Source organism: Ovis aries, chromosome 13, assembly GCF_016772045.2.
Source record: "Ovis aries strain OAR_USU_Benz2616 breed Rambouillet chromosome 13, ARS-UI_Ramb_v3.0, whole genome shotgun sequence".
NCBI classification, from domain to species: Eukaryota; Metazoa; Chordata; class Mammalia; order Artiodactyla; family Bovidae; genus Ovis; species Ovis aries.
The window spans coordinates 23,350,523-23,374,549 of record NC_056066.1 but is presented as its reverse complement, the minus strand read 5'-3'; the positions used below and the strand labels follow the sequence as shown (position 1 = coordinate 23,374,549).

Here is a 24,027-nt window from a genome sequence, read left to right as displayed (position 1 = left end):
GTGTGGGATCTAGTTCCCTGACCAGGGATCAAACCCAGGTCCCCTGCATTGGGAGCACAGAGTCTTAGCAACTGGACCACCAGGGAAGTCCTGAGACTTTCCTTGTTTTTGATAATTGGAGAATGTCCCTGAATTGGAGTTTGATTTAAACAATCATATTTAGACTGAGTCTCTAGGTTGGGGTCAAATAGCAGAAGTGAAGTACTCTTTTCGTTCTGTCAAGGGCACATGTTATCTCTGTTGATGCTGATTTTGACCGCCTGGCAGAGGCAGGGTCTGTCAGCTTTCTCTGCTACACACTTTCCCCCAGGTGTCCATTGTGTGCTGTTTGCAAAGATGTCCATGCGCAGCCCCTAAGGAGTGGGAAGTTGTGTCCCACCTCCTCGAGGGAAGAGTATCTGCATAAATTGGGATTCTTCTGCACTGGAGATTTCTCTTTTCTCTCCTGTTTATTTACTTATTCAATCCTTTTTAAATCTGTATAATATTTTTCTTCTTCAGGCTATAAATCTAGTATTGCATGTGTGCATGTGTGCTCAGTTGTGTCCAACTCTGCAAATCCAGGAACTATAGCCCATCAGGCTCTGCTGTCCATGGGATTTCCCAGGCAAGAATACTGGAGAGGGTTGTCATTGCCTTCTCCAGGGGATCTTCCCTACCCAGGGATTGAGCCTGCATCTCCTGCATTGGCAGGTGGATTCTTTACCACTGAGCCACACAATCAAGATTGCTGGGAGAAATATCAATAACCTCAGATATGCAGATGACACCACCCTTATGGCAGAAAATGAAGAGGAACTAAAAAGCCTCTTGATGAAAGTGAAAGTAGAGAGTGAAAAAGTTGGCTTAAAGCTCAACATTCAGAAAACGAAGATCATGGCATCTGGTCCCATCACTTCATGGGAAATAGATGGGGAAGCAGTGGAAACAGTGTCAGATTTTATTTTGGGGCTCCAAAATCACTGTGGATGGTGACTGCAGCCATGAAATTAAAAGACGCTTACTCCTTGGAAGAAAAGTTATGACCAACCTAGACAGCGTATTCAAAAGCAGAGATATTACTTTGCCAACAAAGGTCCATCTAGTCAAGGCTATGGTTTTTCCAGTGGTCGTGTATGGATGTGAGAGTTGGACTGTGAAGAAAGCTGAGCGCTGAAGAATTGATGCTTTTGAACTGTGGTGTTGGAGAAGACTCTTGAGAGTCCCTTGGACTGCAAGGAAATCCAACCAGTCCATTCTGAAGGAGATGAGCCCTGGGATTTCTTTGGAGGGAATGATGCTAAAGCTGAAACTCCAGTACTTTGGCCAACTCATGCGAAGAGTTGACTCATTGGAAAAGACTCTGATGCTGGGAGGGATTGGGGGCAGGAGGAGAAGGGGGCGACAGAGGATGAGACGGCTGGATGGCATCACTGACTCGATGGACGTGAGTCTGAGTGAACTCCGGGGGTTGGTGATGGACAGGGAGGCCTGGTGTGCTGCGATTCATGGGGTCACAAAGAGTCGGACACAACCGAGCGACTGAACTGAACTGAACTGAACTGAGCCACACAACTGTTGCCAATTTGATCCTTAGGAGCTCTTTCAGCTCCTGTGACATTTGCAATTTTTAAAACTGCAATAAAGTCTTCGAAATGACTGTTCTACCCTGACTGAATTACTCTTTAAGACTAGTGTAGGAACATAAGGAGACACATTATTTTCAGGTGATGAATTTAAATGATATTCTGGTTGTCTAAAAGAATTCATGAGACAAGAAGTAAGTTAAAGACTAAGGAGAAAAGTGCCCATTATGTAGTAAATATTTTAAGAAACTAATGAAATAGAAAGATAAATTGAAAAAACTCAAACCTTTTAAAGCAAATCTATAAATGGCTTCACATGCTTTAGCCAAAATTTCTTCTTCGGGAGAATTAAGCATTAGTACCACGGTTGCGACTTTTTTGCTTTCAACTGTTAATGGATCAAACTGAAAGGCAGAGAGAAAAATATCATAACCACATATGAGTTTTAAAAAGCACATAAAACATGAATTGTGTCTTCAAACTTAAGGAGAATATAATCTTACAAAAAGGATGCGGTCACTGCCCACAAAGTGCATTGCAAAATTTTTTTTTTTTTTAATCTCACTGATGGAGAGTTGTCAACATTGCTGGCTTTGAAATTCCTGGAGTATGGAGGAAAAAGCAAAGTATTTTGGAACCTGGTGGTGTAGTCTGTCATTTTAGCCATGGGAAATCAAAAAAGTTACCTAAGCTCTTAGAATTTCAGTTTCCTTCTCTGAATAATGGGTATAATAATACCTATTGTGAAGGATTAAGGAGATTAGAGATCATCTATGTAAAGCATTTAGCAAGTAGTCTGGCACATAATAGATGCTCATTAAACAACATATCTTAGTATAATTCTTCATCAATACACAAGAATCCTTGATAACCTGCTCTACTGGATACTCTGGCAGTCTCAGTGATCAGTACCTACTTTCTAACCACTACACCATTTCTTGAAAAGCAGGAACTACATTTATGTGAAACAACTAAAAATTTAAAGAAAGCAGCAGATCACCAAAGGTAAAACTGGATAAAATCTGGAGCAAGGAAAAGGTTACATAGTACAAATAAAAAGTATAGGACTGTAAGAAATCCTGTATCCTGCTGTGAGATCCTGAGAATTCACATTTAGCTGAAATGAACAATAATAAACTCATGAACCCTATGGATTTTCTTTGGTCAAGGAGAAAAAAAATTATTACACTGTTTTCTTCCATTTCCAGAGACCATGGAGAAGGAAGTTCTGTTTATGTTAAATTAACAAAAATTGAATTTCAATGCTTTAGCTGCTTCTTCGTGTTGACCCTTTCTAAATGGACATCTTAATGTGTTTTCAGTTCAGTTTAGTCACTCAGTCGTGTCTGACTGTTTGTGCCAGGACTGCAACAAGCCAGGCCTCCCTGTCCATTACCAACTCCTGGAGTTTACCCAGACTCGTGTGCATTGAGTCGGTGATGCCATCCAACCATCTCATCCTCTGTTGTTCCCTTCTCCTTCTGCGTTCAATCTTTCCCAGCAGCAGGGTCTTTTCAAATGAGTCAGTTCTTCACATCAGGTGGCCAAAGTATTGGAGTTTCAGTTTCAACATCAGACCTTCTAATGAACATTCAGGACTGATTTCCTTTAGGATGGACTGGTTGGATCTCCTTGCAGTCCAAGGGACTCTCAAAAGTCTTCTCCAACACCACAGTTCAAAAGCATCAGTTCTTCAGTGCTCAGCTTTCTTTATAGTCCAACTCTCACATCTATACATGACTACTGGAAAAACCATAGTCTTGACTAGACAAACCTTTGTTAACAAAGTAATGTCTCTTCTTTTGAATATGCTATCTAGGTTGGTCATAACTTTCCTGCCAAGGAGTAAGTGTCTTTTAATTTCATGGCTGCAGTCACTATCTGAAGTGATTTTGGAGCCCCCCAAAATAAAGTCTGTCATTGTTTCCACTGTTTCCCCACCTACTTGCCATGAAGTGATGGGAACAGGTACCATGATCTTAGTTTTCTGAATGTTGAGTTTTAAGCCAACTTTTCACTCTCCTCTTTCACTTTCATCAAGAGGCTCTTTAGTTCTTCTTCACTTTCTGCCATGAGGGTGGTGTCATCTGCATATCTGAGGTTATTGATATTTCTCCCAGCAATCTTGATTCCAGCTTGTGCTTCATCCAGCCCAGTGTTTCTCATGATGTACTCTGCATATAAGTTAAATAAGCAGGGTGACGATATACAGCCTTGACATACTCCTTTCCCTATCTGGAACCAGTCTGTTGTTCCATGTCCAGTTCTAACTGTTGCTTCCTGACCTGCATACAGATTTCTCAAGAGGCAGATCAGGTGGTCTGGTATTCCCATCTCTTTCAGAGTTTTCCAGAGTTTGTTATGATCCACACAGTCAAAGGCTTTGGCATAGTCAATAAAGCAGAAATAGATGTTTTTCTGGAACTCTCTTGTTTTTTCGATGATCCAGCAGATGTTGGCAGTTTGATCTCTGGTTTCTCTGCCTTTTCTAAACCCAGCTTGAACATACGGAATTTCACAGTTCATGTGTTGTTGAAGCCTGGCTTGGAGAATTTTGAGCATTAATGTGTTTTGGGATGTAACAAAAGTTGATGTTCGGTTTTGAGTAGAAGATGGAGAGAGAGATTACTCTGAATAAGGAGACATAATTGTGTGAGGTTAGAAGAGTAGAGAAGACAGAGAAGATGGCAGTAAGCAATGACCTGAAAGAACGTGGCTAGGATAAAAATACCTCTTGGAGGGAAAATAGCTGTTGAATTTTAGAGCAACATTATCTAACATATGAATTGAAGCTGTTATACACATAACTTATATGTGAAATTTAAGTTAAAATGCAGAAATCAAACACCAGGAAATTAGGAAAGCCAAATAGAAAATGCATTACTGTTTTGGTTTATTTTAATTAGGGTCGTCTATCAAGTGAGATGACAGTATAACATTGTAAAGATCATGTAGTCTTTTCAAAACAATTATATATTACTCAATACTCACTTAGAATAACAATGATACTTCTAGCTTATATTTAAAAAACTAATTATCCCTAATAAAAATTATTAAATCTTCTAAATAATAAAACAAATTGAAGCTGAAGCTGTTATTTGCACATGTCTAACTGTACTAGAGCTGAAAGAGTTATCAAAGTCTCAAGCCTCTTAGACTCTTTCTGGAAGACAGATCGTCAGTAAATATCTGTTGTGTGCACCAGGCTTACAGGTCCTTATGGATTCCAGTGCCATGAACCATTGAGAAGAAATGGCCTCTAGGAGAGCCTAGAGCCATGGCTAGTATGCTGTATGCAGCACTAACCATGAATTTAAGGGCCTGGAATTTCACAGAAATTTAAGGAAGAGCTTCTAAAAGTACCTGGAGATTGAGGCTTGAGAATCATTTTGCTGCTGCTGCTAAGTTGCTTCAGTCATGTCCGACCCTGTGCGACCCCATATATGGCAGCCCACCAGGCTCCCCCGTCCCTGGGATTCTCCAGGCAAGAACACTGGAGTGGGTTGCCATTTCCTCCTCCAATGCATGAAAGTGAAAAGTGAAAGTGAAGTCGCTCAGTTGTGTCAGACTCTTCGCAACCCCACGGACTGCAGAAATAGATGTTTTTCTGGAACTCTCTTGCTTTTTCCATGATCCAGCAGATGTTGGCAATTTGATCTCTGGTTCCTCTGCCTTTTCTAAATCTAGCTTGAACATATGGAAGTTCACAGTTCATGTACTGCTGAAGCCTGTCTTGGAGAATTTTGAGCATTCCTTTACTAGCATGTGAGATGAGTGCAATTGTGTGGTAGTTTGAGTATTCTTTGGCATTGCCTTTCTTTCGGATTGGAATGAAAACTGACCTTTTCCAGTCCTGTGGCCACTGCTGAATTTTCCAAATTTGCTGGCATATTGAGTGCAGCACTTTCACAGCATCATCTTTTAGGATTTGAAATAGCTCAACTGGAATTCCATCACCTCCACTAGCTTTGTTCATAGTGATGCTTCCTAACGCCCACTTGATTTTGCATTCCAGGATGTCTGGCTCTAGGTTGATGATCACACCATCATGATTATCTGGGTCGTGAAGATCTTTTTGCATAGTCCTTCTTTGTATTCTTGCCACCTCTTCTTAATATCTTCTGCTTCTGTTAGGTCCATACTATTTCTGTCCTTTTTTGTGCCCATCTTTGCATGAAATGTTCCCTTGATATCTCTAATTTTATTGAAGAGATCTGTAGTCTTTCCCATTCTATTATTTTCCTCTTTTTCTTTGCATTGACTGATGAGGAAGGTGTTCCTATCTCTCCTTGTTATTCTTTGGAACTCTGCATTCAAATGGGTTTATCTTTCCTTTTGTCCTTTGCCTTTAGCTTCTCTTCTATTCACAGCTATTTGTAAGACCTCCTGAGACAACCATTTTGCCTTTTTGCACTTCTTTTTCTTGGGGTTAATCTTGATCACTGCCTCCTGTACGTGTCAGGATCCTCTGTCCATAGTTCTTCAGGCACTCTGTCTATCAGATCTAATCCCTTAAATCTATTGCTCACTTCCACTGTATAATCATAAGGGATTTGATTCAGGTGATACCTGAATGGTCTAGTGGTTTTCCCTACTTTCTTCAATTAAAGTCTGAATTTGGCAATAAGGAGTTCATGGTCTGTGCCACAGTCAGCTCCCGGTCTTGTTTTTGCTGACTGTATAGAACTTCTCCATCTTTGGCTGCAGAGAATATAATCAGTTTGATTATGGTATTGACCATCTGGTGATGTCCCTGTGTCGAGTCTTCTCTTGAGTTGTTGGAAGAAGGTGTTTGCTATGACCAGTGCGTTCTCTTGGCAAAACTCTATTGTCCTTTACCCTGCTTCATTTTGTACTCCAAGGCCAAATTTCCTGTTACTCCAGGTATTTCTTGACTCCCTACATTTGCATTCCAGTCTCAGATAATGAAAGGACATCTTTTTGGGGTGTTAGTTCTAGAAGGTCTTGTAGGTCCTTCCTAGAACCGTTCAACTTCAGCTTCTTCAGCATTATGGGTTGGGGCATAGACTTGGATAACTGTGATACTGAATGGTTTGCCTTGGAAATGAACAGAGATCATTCTGTCATTTTTGAGATTGCATCTAAGTACTGCATTTCAGACTTTTTTGTTGACTACGATGGCTGCTCCATCTCTTCTAAGGGATTGTTGCCCACAGAGTAGATATAATGGTCATCTGAGTTAAATTCACCCATTCCAGTCCATTTTAGTTTGCTGATTCCTAAAATGTCGATGTTCACTCTTGCCATCTCCTGTTTGACCACCTCCAATTTGCCTTGATTCATGCACCTAACATTCCGGGTTCCTATGCAATATTGCTCTTTACAGCATCTGACTTTACTTCCATCACCAGTCACATCCACAACTGGGTGTTGTTTTTGCTTTGGCTCTGTCTCTTCTTTATTTCTGGGGTTATTTCTCCACTGATCTCCAGTAGCATATTGGGCACCTAACAACCTGGGGAGTTCATCTTTCAGTATCCTATCTTTTTGCCTTTTCTTACTGTTCATGGGGTTCTCAAGGCAAGACTACTGAAATGGTTTGCCATTTCCTTCTTCAATGGACCATGTTTTGTCAGAACTCTCCACCATGACCTGTCCATCTTGAGTGGCCCTACATGACATGGCTCATAGTTTCATTGAGTTAGACAAGGCTGTGGTCCACATGATCAGATTGGTTTGTTTTCTGTGATTGTGGTTTTCAGTCTGTCTGCCCTCTGATGGAGAAGGGTAAGAGGCTGGCTTATGGAAGCCTCCTGATGGGAGAGACTGACTGAGGGGGAAATTGGGTCTTGTTCTGATGGGTGGGGCCATGATCAGTAAATCTTTAATCTGATTTTTCTGTTGATGGGTTCAAGAAATTTAAACTTTACAAATTTTTCATTCAGATGTGAAAAAGATAGGTTCAGGCATTTTCAAACTCAAGTATATCAACTGTAATTTCAAACAAATTACTCATCAAATATTCCAGCCAAGGTTGGGGAGGACAAAATAGAAACACAATAGTGGCATATCAATAAATTGATAAAATCAATAAACTGAATTACAGTGATCTGAACTCTGAAGAAAGGATTTCTAAAGTAATGATGACATGATAAGAAAGAAAAAGTTAACAATGCTTGAAATTAAAATTCTAGATTTTTTTTTTTCAACAAAACTCAGGTAAAATTTTATTGATTTTATCCTGGAATTTTAACCTTTTTGTTGTTAATTGACTGTTTCCCCATTTGAGTGTATTAATAAACTGCCTTGAGGCCTGATCTATATGCCCAGGATGTAGAGGAATACTTGACTTGTGTATGGTATGTACCCAATATCTGCCTGATAAATGAATGATTTTCTTCAGGCAGAGGGTTATATTATTTCTCTATCCCTATTACCTAGAACAGTACCCTGGATATAGAAATACTCTGTAAATCCCTATAAAGGAATATATTAAAGTGCCTCTGGAAACTTCTTTTTTATGCTTGTGGCCTTGAAGTGCCTTCCTTGTGTGTTGTACTGTCTGTTGATGCCAGAAAAGAGATTTCAGATCTGAGGTTAATGAAGTCATCAGTGGACTCCAGGGACAGCTTGTCTCTCTGAAATTGTGGGCAGAACTTTTGGTGTGCTTTCTGCAGGGAGAGAGTCCATAGTCACCCATTCTATCCTCATGAGGCCCCCTGACCCTGCGGCTGAACCCTTGAGGATCACAACCTCAGATCAGCTTTCACCTAAGACAGTGCCCCTAGCATCCTGAATGGTTACCTCCCCTTACATTTTCGAACTTCCACTTCAGAAACTTCTGATATTTCAGTATTTTTAAATTTAATTTTGCAAGCATGTGAATGAACAGACTATGCTGAAGTATGGATTTGTCATGATCTCCATGGAATGACTACAGTTCTCAAAGGAGCAGGGTATGTGGAAATACCTTTAAACATCTTTTAATTCTCCTTCCGTGGTTCAGAAAACCACGTGGTTTAGTATTTCGTCATATCTTCTGGCTGTCCTTAAGAAAAAGGTGATGGGGGTATAAGAAGCTTAAAAGGAAGTTTGAGACAGTGAGAATTACCATCGTAAGAGCTGTCAAAGAAGAAATATCAATGTTTGGCAGAGAGCAGAGAAACTTGGCATGACATGCATTTCTCCTACAGAGCCTGCAGCGCTATAGTAATCTTTTACTAGAAAAGGCGCCGAGAATAAGATGATAGCTGTAACAGAATGCCACATGACTAAATAAATAATCCTGTGCTGTAATTACAGATTCCATCTGCTTTCCTGTGAGGAACTCATAGCGAGTCACCAACAAGCTGGTTGTGAAATCATAATTTCGCGCTCTGTACAGAATAAATGATGAACCAAAATTATTTACAAAGAGGAGGAGAGAAAGGGAAACCGTTTTGGCTAAGCTTTGAATTTTAAGTCCAGTCAATTAGAGAAGCCTGGGACTGGGAGAGATGCTTTTCTATCTCTGTTAAGGAAACAAGACCATTTAGGATAAGACTGCCCAACAGAAGAGCAGTGATGGAAAGATCCCGATCCTGTGTTGTCTATGTGGCTCTTGAGCACTTGAACTAATGAGACTGAGGTACTGAAGTTTTCATTTTATATTGTTGATTTTCATTAATACAGTTTCAATTATTTAAATGTAAATAACCATATGTGGCCACTAGCTTCCATGATTAGACAGCACATGTCTAAAAGAACATACAATTATAAAGCTGGACTCAGTGAAAAGAGATAAATCATGACAGTTCAGTGATTTTTATGGCGCCAGCAAGTGCAAATAAAAGGCTTTTTTGATTTCTTTTGGAATGTGTTTATAGAGTCAGTGGTCTCCAATCATGAGGAGCCAATTGCCCAGGAAAAGGGAGAAAGATAAACAGAAGGAAGCCGACTGCACCACCCTGGCACAAGGTTTTAGTACAGACTCTAAACATCAGTTAAAATCTGCAAAAGGGTAAAGGTTAAAATGAAAAGTGCTAAAATAGCCTCTCATTTGCTTTACAACCTGGGTCATTCTGAGGCTGGTGGAAAAGGTCCAGAAAAACAAGCCCCAGGAGACATCCCTTCTTCCACAGAACTGGATTTGGTTGCCCAGGTAGAAGAGCAGGTTCTGCTATTGCTGGTGCCTCTGATTCAACACCCACCAAACTTGGTTCCCACATGCACTTAACCAGAAGAGAAGGCGTTGACCCCTTAACATAGATGTCTACTTAACTTGATACTTAACCACTGATATTCTGGAGCCAGATCATAGGCTATGAGTTTAGATTCTGTGGATTCAGTTGTCTCTGAAATGTAAGAGAATAAAATTTCCATGCTCTTAAACTCAGAGAGACCCGACCATAAATCATAATGGCCATGCTCTGGGCGTCTGGGAACTTTAGCGGCTGGCTGGTCTTTCAAAACTGACATCCCTGCCTCTTCAGACAGGTTCAAGCAAACCTCAACAGTTCTGTAGGGTGATGGACAGCACCCTCAGCCACATCATGAATAATCACATGTACCGAGTTCTTACCTAATGCCTGGCACTGTTCTAAGCCTCTGATTTATCTAACCTTGCCCCACTGCTGTAAGTGGTTATGAAGTGGGTATCCCATGAAGTGAACATCATCACATCCTCACTGAAAATACAGAGGTCAGGAGATTTGCCCCAGATCACAGGTGGTGGGTGATGAAGCAAGGATTCAGACTTTGACAGTATAACTTAGTCACAGAATATCACTGTTATTGTTCAGTCACTAAGTCGTACCTGACTCTTTGTGACCCCATGGACTGCAGCACGCCAGGATTCCCTGTCTTTCACTATCTCCTGGAGTTTATTCAAACTCATGTCCATTGAGTCGGTGATGCCATCCAACTATCTCATCTTCTGTCGCCCCCTTCTCTTCTTGCCCTCAATCTTTCCCAGCCTCAGGGTTTTTTCCAATATATTGACTCTTCTCAACAAGTGACCAAAGTATTGGAGCTTCAGTTTCAGCATGAGTCCTTCCAATGAATAGTCAGGGTTAATTTTCTTTAGGATTGATGAGTTTGATCTCTCTGCTGTCCAAGGGACTCTTAAGAGCCTTCTCCAGAACCACAATTTGAAAGCATCCGTTCTTCAGTGCTCAGCCTTCTTTATGGTCCAACTCTCACATCCATTCATGACTACTGATGCCCTACCAAATATTGCTTACTATGGTCATTTCTGCTAATAATTCTTTCATGCACGCAATCCACAGAAAGTCTGCTTTTTATTAAAGCATCACAAACAACCTTTCAGCCAGACTTGGAAATGATTTGTGAAAGCAGAATATAGTTGTATTTGTTATTCAATCCATATCTTCCCCACATCAAGGCATCTTCTCAGCTAGTATTCTCCTTTAGGAGAAGAAATGGAAAGCAATAAACCGTAAATGCACATATGAGTATATGCTTCAACAATGAAACTACTAACAAAAGCCAAGGGAGATTTTAGTTTTAACCTTATCACCAAACATCCTTTTTTTCCATCCCCATTACCGATCTTAACCAGTAGATGAAAGATTAATGAAAATAAAAATCTTTGGAAACAGTGTTTTAGGAGATATAAAAGAAGAAAATTGCCATGGCTTGACAGGAAAAAGTTTATTTTCTCAAGCAGTTATATATCCCTCTTTTAAATCTGATTTTTCATCTATAATTTATACAACAAACCCTTCACAGACTTTGAAGAGGTCTATCTTGGAACAAATTCCAAGTTCAGATAGTTTAAACTGTGCTATAGTGTTTTGAAATAGCCATGAAATTAAAAGACGCTTGCTCCTTGGAAGAAAAGTTATGACCAACCTAGACAGCTTATTAAAAAACAGAGACATCACTTTGCCAACAAAGATCCATCTAGTCAAAGTTATGGTTTTTCCAGTGGTCATGTATGGATGTGAGAGTTGGACTATAAAGAAAACTGAGCACTGAAGAATTGATGCTTTTGAACTGTGGTGTTGGAGAAGACTCTTGAGAGAGTCCCTTGGACTGCAAGGCAATCCAACCAGTCCATCCTAAAGGAAATCAGTCCTGAATATTCATTGGGAGGACTGATGCTAAAGCTGAAACTCCAATACTTTGGGCACCTGATGTGAAGAGCTGACTCATTTGAAAAGACCCTGATACTGGGAACGATTGAAGGCAGGAGGAGAAGGGTCCAACAGATGACATGGTTGGATGGCATCACCGACTCAATGGACATGAGTTTGAGTAAACTCCGGGAGTTGGTGATGGACAAGGAGGCCTGGCGTGCTGCAGTCCAGGGGGTTGCAAAGAGTCGGACACAACTGAGTGACTGAACTGAACTGATAGTGTTTTGAAGCATTAGAATTTATAATATAGAAAAGCAATTAGGTATGTAATACTGCTATATACATCTATTTCTGCTTTATTGACTATGCCAAAGCCTTTGATTGTGTGGATCACAATAAACTGTGGAAAATTCTGAGAGAGACGGGAATACCAGACCACCTGACCTGCCTTTTGAGAAATCTGTATGCAGGTCAGGAAGCAACAGTTAGAACTGGACATGGAACAACAGACTGGTTCCAAATAGGAAAAGGAGTGCGTCAAGGCTGTATATTGTCACCCTGCTTATTTAACTTAAATGCAGAGTACATCATGAGAAACGCTGGGCTGGAAAAAACACAAGCTGGAATCAAGATTGCCAGGAGAAATATCAATAAACTTAGATATGCATATGGCACCACCCTTACGGCAGAAAGTGAAGAGGAACTAAAAAGCCTCTTGATGACAGTGAAAGAGGAGAGTGAAAAAGTTGGCTTAAAGCTCAACATTCAGAAAACGAAGATTATGGCATCCAGTCCCATCACTTCATGGGAAATTGCTGGGGAACAGTGGAAACACTGTCAGACTTTATTTTGGGGGGCTCCAAAATCACTTCAGATAGTGACTGCAGCCATGAAATTAAAAGACGCTTACTCCTTGGAAGAAAAGTTATGACCAACCTAGATAGCATATTCAAAAGCAGAGACATTACTTTGCCGACTAAGGTCCGTCTACTCAAAGCTATGGTTTTTCCAGTGGTCATTTATGGATGTGAGAGTTGGACTATAAAGAAGGCTGAGCACCGAAGAATTGATGCTTTTGAACTGTGGTGTTGGAGAAGACTCTTGAGAGTTCCTTGGACTGCAAGGAGATCCAACCAGTCCATTCTGAAGGAGATCAACCCTGGGATTTCTTTGGAAGGAATGATGCTAAAGCTGAAGCTCCAGTACTTTGGCCACCTCATGCGAAGAGTTGACTCATTGGAAAAGACTCTGATGCTGGGAGGGATTGGGGGCAGGAGGAGAAGGGGATGACAGAGGAAGAGATGGCTGGATGGCATCACTGACTTGATGGACATGAGTCTGAGTGAACTCCGGGAGATGGTGATGGACAGGGAGCCCTGGCGTGCTGCGATTCATGGGGTCGCAAAGAGTCGGACACGACTGAGTGACTGCACTGAACTGATAGTGTTTTGAAGCATTAGAATTTATAATATAGAAAAGCAATTAGGTATGTAATACTGCTCTATCAGCTTTATTAACATAAAGCCAGAGTAGGGGAAGGATGGAAGGACCCTCAGGATAGTCAAGGACCACATGCCTTCAGCAGTCCTCAAGGCTGTGGTGACCCAAGGAAACAAGAGCTAGATTTTTGTTAACTTGGGGATTGGAATTGTTTCTCATTCCTTGACTGTGCTCCTCAAAGATTGGAGTAGAGAGGACAATACCAGCAAGACATTATAAAATTATGAAAGGTGTATTAGACAAATGTCTATTTGTTTAATAGTCCCTTAATTCTAATTTTAATCAGAAAGTGTTTGTCCTCAAGTTCTGTGTTCATGACTCCACTTTCTGGTAACAGGATGTCAATAATGCTATTTTGCAGTAAAAATAAGGGTAATGCAAACTAGATGCAATGATTAAAACAAGAGAATTTAGAACATTTGAGCATTATGTCCAAGGGAGAGTAGCCAGACCAATGAACTTCATCAGGAGACCACACTGACCATCTCTGCAAAACTTTTCTAGACCTGTGCCGATACGTTATCTGTACCCTTTGTTGCCAGCTACATTGAGGTATCATACATAAAAAGTTACATAGGAGTGTGTGTGTGTGTGTGTGTGTGTGTGTGTGAGAGAGAGAGAGAGAGAGAGAGAGAAAGAGAGAGAGACAGAGAATCTAAAGGATTCTGGGATAACATCTTATTTACTGAGTGTTTACTATGTGCCAGGCACTGTGAATTTCATGTATTCTATTTCATTGTAATTGATGGAGCAACCAAAATGATTTGGACATGACAAATCTCATTTAAGAGATTTTTTTAAAAAAGACTGAAATAACTTGGCCAGATTTAGCAACTTTACCAAAATAACAGAGTTTATGAGAGGCAGACCTGGGACAGAGCTCACATTTGTAACTGCAATGTTCCAGTGTTGTCGGGAAGACTCCTGAATTAACATCAAGGTTCCTTCAGGCTGTAAATCTTGTGGGTTTGTTGACTATACATACTTTTTTCCCTATTCACATTTTATTTAAAGAAAACCACACCAAATGTCTGTTCCAAATATGATTTTAAATTGAAAATTGTCCTAGGACATTTTTAACACAATTCTTTCAGTAGTTCATAAACTTTAAAGAGAAATGATAGAACCCTGCTTTAATTTTTTTTCATTCAGGATTGGGAGCTTGTATACACCCCTGGTGGATTCATGTCAATGTATGGCAAAACCAATACAGTATTGTAAAGTAAAATAAAGTAAAAATAATATTTAAAAAAATTTTTTTTAATTATAGCCTTTTTTCCTTTTTTTTTTTTTTTTTTGATTGTGCCTGGTCTTAATTGTGGTTTGTGGTTAGATGCAGCATGTGACTCTCAGTTGCAGCATGTGGGATCTAGTTACCTAACCAGGCATGAAACCCAGGGTCCTGTGCATTGGGAGCATGGAGTCTTAGCCACTGAACCAAGGGAAGTCCCTATTATAACGTTTTAATTTAAATATTGTGATCATATTCCCATGCTATCAAACATTAAGTGACATCATTTTATCAAAATGGAATAACTTACTTAACTAAGTTTTTATTTTAAAACAATTTTGTCACTTCTAATTGTTTACTTCTGCGATCACTACTGCTATGGAAATAATTTTTCGCGTAACATATGCTTATTTACCATGACCACTTTAAACCATCTTACATCTTCTAAGATCCCCTCATCGCAATTGCCAACCTGTTGGACATTAAATTTATTGAACCTTGCTTTTAAAAGGGAGAGACAAAGGTTCGTGTTTTGAGGAATGCATTATTCAAGCACTTGAAAGAGAAAAAGGCGATGAACACAGACTTTTCTCTCCATAGGACTGGAAAACCCAGGACTTCTGATGTCCAAATGCTCATCTAAAGACAACCGTACATACATACCTAGTAGCTATAGCATTACCTTCATTCATTTTTTAAAAATCTACTTAGATAATTAACATCAATGAGAGACTGGCAAGTGTAAATTTAAAGTATTTGAAAAAACAAACCAAAACTATTTGTTCATTAACTAGGCTTATAAACATGCCATCCACATACTGGAAAAGCTAATAATTACTCTCTAATTGTGCTAATTATGTAATGACAATGTTGTAAATGTTTGTTTACATAATGTTAGATTTCTCTGACTAATCTTATCATTAGTCAGACTTTGGACTTCTGCCACTGTGCACTCATGTATATACTGGTACATGCCAAACTGTTTCAACAACTTATTTTTAAAACTGGTTAACATGCTGCTAGTATTCAAATCAGAAACTTACCACATCCTTGGGAGGGGGCTCTGCTTCCTTCTTTACCTTTTTACCCATTCTGGAAAAAAATGCCACAAATGGTTAACATGTCATCTGTACACTGTATATGCACAAATCTCTGTTACCTACATACCTAGGAGGAAATGTACTTCTTCCTCTAAATTTTACATAAAAAGAGACTATGCAATACACAACTGCACATATACAAATATGTTTTCTACATCCCAAGCTTCACAATTTTAAAGGAACTTATTGATAAGGTTGTTGGGCATTAGTCCTGGCTTCCAGTTTAGAAAGGAGAATACATTAATGACAAATTTTACTTACATAACAGGTAATGATTTACTACACTTATAACTCACTTGTGTAGGGTTTGGGAGATTAAACGCAAATTAATTTTGAAATCTGCAAGAATGTGCTGTCACAAAGGAAGGGATTTTTGTCTGCTTTCTTGCACTGATCTATCCCAAGCACCTAGAACCATGCCTGCTACATACTGACAAACTGACATAAAAATCATTAACTCTGTTGTTTGTAACTAATTATTTTCTGAATGGTATCTGAGATCTACTAAGTCCAAGTGAACATCTGTGTCATTTTCCTAGATAACAAAATGTTTTCTCTAATATATTCTATATCTCAATTTTAAAAAGTAATTGAGAATCTGAAAAGATGAATTCTAGGGGAATTGGGGGTACTCCTTGCAAAGACCCTTTCCCACCTGCCCTTTTATGTCCAGTCTTGTGAAGGAAAAAATTAATGGAACAGTATACATACTTGATATACCACAGAGGAGTGACTCCACCTGGGTACAGAAAACTTTCCAAGATGCTGGTGGTGACTGTTAAAATAACCCATTTCTCCAGTGAGAGTTCGTGGGGTTATGTTTGATATTAGGGCAACTTCAGATGGTATATTCTAGTCCAGGTGTCCCCAACCTCTGGGATCTAATGCCTCATGATCTGAGATGGAGCTGATATAATAATAAAAGAAAAGTACACAATACATGTTAACACACTTGAACCATCCCAAAACCATTTGCCCTATCCTGTCCTGGCTTCCATAAAACCCGTCCTTAGTGCCAGAAAGGATGGGGACCACTGTAATCTAGTCTCAAAGAAATTACTATAGTCTCAAGAGAAATTCTGGGAAGTAGGAAACCTTTGGAGAGAATCTACAATGTCAGTGTTAGTTCAGATGGCTCATCAAGGGACAAAAGCAACTCCAAGCACTAAAGACACTGAACATAATTGATCACATATGTTTAACTGTCAAATGTTCATAGAAATTCTGACTTCTGAAAGACATCTATTCCAGGTCCCTAACTTCCAGTCATGAAAATTTCAAGATCTTTGAGGCCCTGGGGAAGCCTATGCTGGGATGCACTACCTCACACTATATCTAATATGTTAAAACATTAAAATACACCCATATCCCCTACTGACTATAATTTTCATCATTAAAAGTTTTGAAAATTTGCATATGAAATGACTCATCTGTTCGTACACCTGGAAATTATTGCAAAATGAGAAAAATTATTTTATTTTCAAACCTAATATTAACAAAATACAATATTAATTTTGAATTTTCTTTTCATTTCTTAGGACCAATAGTTTTTTTCATATCTCTGACATCTTTCTCAGATACTTGAAAACCACTCAGATCCTAGACTTGCACTTATAATGTTTCAGGCAGACACACAGACTATTCTGGACAGATGAAAATCTTTCCTATGATTTCTTTAGGAAAAAGAGTTTCCATACCTCTTTATAACCAATTCCAACATATAGCAGTCTTTGCTTTACAAAAGAATTCCTTACAAATAACATTCAAAAAACAATTAAATTACACCTGTAGCAAGTTACTTGATGTCAACTGATTTTTCACTTGGGAACTTATTTTTCCCATCTTAGGAGAGTGAATTTGAGTAACTGCATACTGAAAAATACAGAGGCTGTAGTAGTTTAAACATACAGGTTTACAGAGATAGAACTTTTCCTCACCAGCATGGTTAAGTAGGAAGCATTTCTTTCTTTTTTTTTTTTTTTTTAACCGTTTTGGGTATAATAGTTAATAGGGGAGAAAATACACAGCTGACAGAGTCCAGGAAAGTGAACCCAAGAGATGACTCTCAGATTTTTTTTTAATTTGTAAATTAAACATTTCATTTAAAATCAACATGATGCAACTAAATTACCTTGTTTTATTCTTTAAAGCTACTGAGATGTCAACTTAAGAAAATAAATCCCTTTGATTTTTGAAGCAACCTAAACCTGTTTTTCCTATTTTACCACTTCCCCATTGATTTTTATTGTGCTAAAATATATAACACATAAAACTTACCCTTTTAATTCCTTTTAAGCTCATAATTCCATGTCTACTGTTTACTTATACAGGTATCACATTTCAATACAGAGAATTTGGGAAAAAAGGAAGGGCAAATGGAATTTAAAAAAAAATCACTCAGAAATAAGCTCAGGAAGATCAGCACTGTTTTGATATAGCTCATTTTGGTGTGTGTTTTCTATAGTGATTTTACCTTCCTACTTGGATTTCTATCTGCAGTTCTCAACTTACCTTCCTGGGGGCATTTTCTTACTAAATTCTCAAACTAACAGACAAGTTCTTGAAATCTCAGTCTCCATTTATTGCTTCAGGCATCATCCCTGGATCACCATGCCATTTAAAACAAAATTTTAAAGCCCATCATCCATCCAGTCCCTTATTGTTGAACATTTGTTTTCAACTTTTTGAAATTATGTGCAGACTGCAAATGAACATTCTTAGAGGTAAAATTTTCATCCTCACTTAGTTTAAATCCCTAGCATAAAATAGCAGGGCTAAAAGGTATGAACTTCACGGCATTGGACATGAAAACAAATCTGTTTTGAATGTTCATAGTTTTGATTATTGGAATCATTTTTTCACGAATTTACTGATTTTCTTCGTGAACTTTCAGCCTTATGTGATCTTAAACGTTTTCTAACCAGATTTATTTTGAGAAGGTGTAGAACAACTGAGGACCCACTTTTTGAGCTGCTCAGTCAAGTAACGGAATCTTAGACCCTCAGATACCCGCTCTGGACCTCAGTTTTGTCACCTGTTGAATAGGAAGCTGTTGGCACGCTTATGAAATCCACTGGGTCCCCACCTTGGGAGGACCTCTGGGAGGTCTTCCCTCAGTTGCCCCGGATGCTCCTACACAAGGGGCACTTTCTCTTTCCCCAAGTCTTGCTGGGGCCTCTGCCCTGGGCCTCTCCAAACCCCCAGGATAGCGGTGCAGCCGCCCAATCGCCTTTACCTGCAGGGAGATCCAGCCGGGCAACGGCTCCTCTGATCTGGTGAACAGCACCAACCGCCGCCCGCGCGCGTCTGCCAGTCCGGTGTTGTGACTGGTTGCTAGGCGACAGGGAGCCGCGCCTGCGCAGTTAGCGCCCGCGTGCGCCTGGGCAATGGAAACGCCAGCTTGGCTGCCCCATATCCCAGCCGCGGTTAGAGGTGGGTACCTGAGAAGCCATGTGCATCCTTGGTGACTGACTCCCAGACATTGGGGGCAGGATAGGCACTGGGCATCCTCCCCTTCTAGTTGTTGAGAGCCAGCCCTAGTGACAACGAAATCAGGAAGCAGGGCTACCTCCGCTTCTGACCAGAGAACTGGCTATGATTCACACACTCGGAGGTGCAGGTGCCTTCTCCCAGTCAAGCGCCTCGGCCAGAGTCTCTGCGAGGTGACTTCCAAATGCCATCTTCATAAATGCCCTTTGATTGACCTTAGCAAAAAAAATTTCTCCCATCATCATCGCAAATTTCCTTCATGCTCCTTGAAAGTCAGATCTCTTTCTCCATCCCACTTCCCTGGGAACAACTGATCTGTTTTATCTTCCTTTAATTTGCATTTTTATGAACGTCTTGTATATGGAACCACACAAAGCACTACCATTTCCGTCTGGCTTCTTTAATGTAGCAAATGCTTTTGAGATTTGTCCATGGTGTTGCATGAATCCGCAGTTTGTTTCTGTCGCTGCTAGCATTGCACTGCCTGGATGGACCACATCCATTTGCTGGTTGATGGACATTTGGGTTCTTTCCAGTTTTGGACTATTATAAATAAATATGCTCTAAACAGTTATACACAGGTTCTTGTGTGAACATATGTTTCTCCTTCCTTGGGAAAATACCCAAGAGTATAATTTCTGGGTCTTATGCCATGTGTATGTTTGATGTTACCAAAACTTGCCAAACTGTTCTAAAGGAACTATGCTATATTTGTATTCCCATCAGCAATGAGTCAGAGATCCATTTGCTTTATGCCCTAAAACACTTGGTATTGTCAAACCTTTTAGTTTTAGTTATCCCTTTGGTTATGTAGTGTTATCTCCTTCTGGTTTTAATTTGAATTTCCCTTATGACTAATCATGATAAGCTGATTCTCCATACTTGTTAACCAACCATTTCAGTATCTTCTTTTGTGAAGTATCTGTTCAAATATTTTTCTACTTTTAACTGGGCTGTTTGTCTTATTATTGAGTGGTAAGAATTAACTATATATTCTGGATGTTGCTGTTGGTAAGTCATATCTGACTCTTTTGTGACCCCATGGGCTGTAGCTCACCAGGCTCCTCTGTCCATGGGATTTCCCCGGCAAGACTACTAGGATGGGTTGCCATTTCCTTCTGCAGGGGATCTTCCTGACCCAGAGTTTGAACCTGGGAAGGCCATATATTCTAGTTACAAGTTATTTATCATATGTGTAGTTTGGAAATATTGTCTGCCCTGGTCCAGGAAAATGAAATTTAGAGACCATAAGCTAAACATTAGGGTTGCTTATTGCTACTGAGTTGGTCATTCCTTCTAGGCCTTCTCAGAAGCCTGGTGAGGCTCTGAATTCAGTACATTCATAAACTGGAATCCAGACAATGGTTGTAAGAGAGAAAATGTCATTGTTTGTCTGTAGTAAGCCCTCTTTGGTTCTCTGGCCATGGCTTCTACTGGGATCTTAAAATTGTCATTTTCTGTCTCAGAATCACTATATATATTTAGAAGTATTTCACCCACTCCACATCCCTTGCAGCCCTTTTGTCCACCACACTGTGCTATAGCAGTAGCCCCTTGGTCTTCAAAACTGTCTCCAATAGGTACTTTTTTCTAGGAGACCACAAGTGACTCCCAATAAGACATCCTCTCAAAGTAAGCAAATCTGCCATTTTCAAATTCAGTCAAGTCAACCAACTAGTCCAAGATTTATATCTTTGAGCTTCTAAGATCAATAATTACTTCTGGTTTCAATTACTGTGTCATTTGAGGTTCCATTGCAGACAACACATTCTACTCTAGTTAGCAGGGAAGTAGGGATTTAGAGAATTGTGTCTAAGAATGGACAAACAGGTTCTAGGCTTAACATTCAGAGATGACTTTCAAAGCAATACTGCAGAGCATAATTCACAGTAACTATGACATGAAAACAACTGAAGAGTCCACTGGCAGATGAACAGATAAAGAAAATGTGTATCTGTGTACAGTGGAAGATTATTCAGCCATAAAAAAGAAAGGACTCCTGCCACTTATGCCAAAGTGGATGGATGTTGAGGGCATTATGTTAAGTGAAATGTCAGACAGAGAAAGACAAATATGATATGATCTCACTTATAAGTGCAACCTGAAAGCATTAGAACTCATAGAAACAGAGCAGAATGATGATTTCCAGGGGCTGAAGGACCCTGGAAAATGGGAAGCTATTGGTCAAAAGGTATAAATTTTCAGTTATCAGTAAGTTCTGGAGATGCGATGTACAGTATGATGATTATAGTTATCTATACTGTATTGTATCCTTAAAAGTTGCTGGAAGAGTAAAGCTTTAATATTCTCACCAAGAGTTTCTGAGCTAAAAGAACTGAAATGTTGGGTGTAAGTGCTGGTATAAAATAATTCTTTCTTTGCAAATTTGAAGGTTGGTTTGTTAGCTTAAAAAATATATTAACCAAATTTTGAGCATCTTAATGAGCCTGGTCCAAGATTGGAAGGACCACAAGAAATATTATAATGTACACTGCCAACATTCATGAATTCAAAGGAAAAAATGATCACTCACTGATGTTTAGCAAGTGTTAGAATTGAAATCCTTAAAAATCAGTGAGATGAGTAGAGCAGTATCTTTATTCTAGAAGAAAACCTTCATTAAAACTTTGAAATAATATGAAAACATTTTAAAGGATTAAATATCTACTCATTATTGTAAATTATTTCAATGTTACATTTGTCAAAGAAAGTTAAGAGTTTTCATGCTTTAAAATTATAAACCTATGAAGTAAAATTTTGCAATATTAAAGATCAGATTATTTGATAAAGAGCAAAAAAGCAGTTTTTATTCACTAAAGAAAAAGTATCATCTATTATTTGCTGCCTTTTCTTAAGTAATCATAACTATGCTGACCAAGGTATGAAGAATATGAAAGGTCTAGATCAGGAATTACATATAGCAGTTTCCAGCTGCAAATCAGAAGTGTGTGTGTGTGTGTGTGTGTGTGTGTGTGAAATATTCACAGAAACAAATGCAACTTTTCATTTAAAAGTTATACTAATATTTCTACTAATTTTTTCTTATTTTAAATATGCAAAATATACATAATTTGATAATTTTTCTTCACCAAGCCCCATATTGACTCATTATTTCCCAAATCTGCTATGTTGTAGAAAGGTTTGAGAACCACTGATCTAAAGTCTTCTGACCAGCCCCATGTTGGACTTACAGGATTTTGTCCCCAACAGTCTGGGTCCAGTAACTTGACATTATCCATATGTGGAGAACTCATCAAATAAGTTTGTTAAACAGTTTATCAATATAATAAGAGCTAGTCCCAGCTCCCCTAAATCAGTGAACTTTCTTTCCTGGTATTAAGGTACTTGGGCAACAGATTAACTATCAGAACATTGTAGGTGAATAAAAATGAGGACTAGGGAAGATGAGAGATCTTGATGGATTTTTCCTACCCTATCAGAGTCAACAATTCTTTTGCATCTGGGTTACTACTGATCTTCAGACTGAAGCATTTTTCTCCCCTGGTCTCTGTTATGGCTAACATAACTATTTCCATAGCTACTAGACATTTTGTCTTCTCATATTATGTATGTTTAAAAATCAGTGTCTTGGGAATCCTGGAGGTCCAGTGGTCAGAACTTGAGCTTTCCCTGCCAGAGTCCCAGGTTGGATCCCTGGTTGAGGAACTAAGATCCCACAAGCCACGTGGCCAAAACAAACAAAAAAATAAAACAAAAATCTGTGTCTTTAAGTATTGTGATTGTCATGCTTCATCCATAAGTACTGTGGCTTTGGAAATTAATTAAACCTCATTAACACCATTGAATCTCCCATGTTAATGACTTGAGAGTCTTGGCATAACAAACTTCATTTGACTCAATAGAAATGTTCCAGAAAACATGTTTTTTTAAAGAATTTTGGAAATCTAATTATACTTTGAGAACACTGAGAATTCACTATTTAGAGAAATCTGAGGATGAATCATTTTATATAGAAAAAGAAAAGAGACCGTCAGTAAAAGAAAGCAATTCTCTGTTATTTATCTCTTAAAGTGAAAAGTGTAATACATCTATAAAATATGAGGTAATTTATCATAATATGTTCCTTTTAATATATTCTTTGAATTCATTTCCATTCAAATTGAATTAGATAGTTGGTTGTTGTAAATCAGTTGAGTGTGGTTAAAGATACACACTAAAAAATGTAAACTTCTATTTGTAATATTCAGTTCAGTGTTAGCAGTGAAAGGAAACCCAGAAACAGTATGGTAACCCTTCACCTTTTCTAGGGTTTACACACAGATAGTTTGCCAACATGTACTGTAAACAGTTGCTATTTTTCTCCACAGTAGACTGCCACAAGGCAGTTTCTTCTACCACATTGTGTTATTTAAAAGTTATCTGCTTTTTTGGCTGCTTTTCAAGGGAGTTCTTTGCCTGTAAATCCTCTTTATCTCATACTAGGGTTGCAGAGAAATCTTGGCACAATTTCAGTGCATTTGTCTTGTTGTACCAGAGGTGAAAAACATGAAGGGCCCCAGAGACTGACACTGTTCTGCAAATGGTTGTGAAACAGTGGGGAACCCTGCTGGCCATTCAGAAGAGTAATGCTACTAAGCACCCACTGCGACAAATAAGATCCCCTCATGGGAAAGGCAGCCACACCATAAAAAAGATCACTGAAAAGCTCCAAAGATAGAGTTTCAAAGTAAACATCACTCATTGTGTACTTGAGTTGAAGCCTTTAAAATCAGCTTAACTTCGTGGACTGGTTCCATATGTAGTAGTCATTCAGTTCTTAGTCCGGTTTTTACATTCTTAGACTCTGAACTCAAGTTTCTATAATTTGCAATATGGAGATATCTGCCTATTTGTTAGAGGTTAGAGGTTTAAGAGGAAAAATAGGATGCATCCCACTTAAAGAAAGTCTGAGACAACTAATCCATTGAGATAACATCTCATTCTGTGAAGGATGCCCCAGAACGGTTCCTCCACCACTGCTCAGCCCTCTACATGAAATGTGTAACCTGCGCCTGTAAATACACAGTAAGAACTGCGGTCAGAGCAACAGCTGGACATGAAGACATTTCCCTTAGTTGGCTTCTGGCACTCAGCTTGTATTT

General features: G+C 39.1%; 1 protein-coding gene across 8 annotated transcripts in view; it reads right to left on the bottom strand.

The window, feature by feature from the left end:
- The window catches only part of ARMC3 (armadillo repeat containing 3), a 102,360-nt gene extending 83,616 nt beyond the window's left edge, over nucleotides 1-18,744 (bottom strand). For 4 of the 8 annotated variants that reach the window (XM_060397336.1, XM_060397334.1, XM_060397337.1 and 1 more), the window contains exons 1-3: nucleotides 15,380-15,431; nucleotides 10,321-10,931; nucleotides 1,852-1,969 (exon numbers count right to left, since the gene is read on the bottom strand). In XM_060397336.1, coding sequence (XP_060253319.1) covers nucleotides 1,852-1,969; nucleotides 10,321-10,407 — 205 coding nt within the window. In that variant the 5' untranslated portion in view covers nucleotides 10,408-10,931; nucleotides 15,380-15,431. Of the gene's footprint in view, nucleotides 1-1,851; nucleotides 1,970-10,320; nucleotides 10,932-15,379; nucleotides 15,432-16,147; nucleotides 16,347-18,671 lie in introns of those variants that run through there. The other 4 variants (XM_012188319.4, XM_004014222.5, XM_027976606.3 and 1 more) reach the window with 3 other exon arrangements.
- Nucleotides 18,745-24,027: the final 5,283 nt, after the last annotated feature.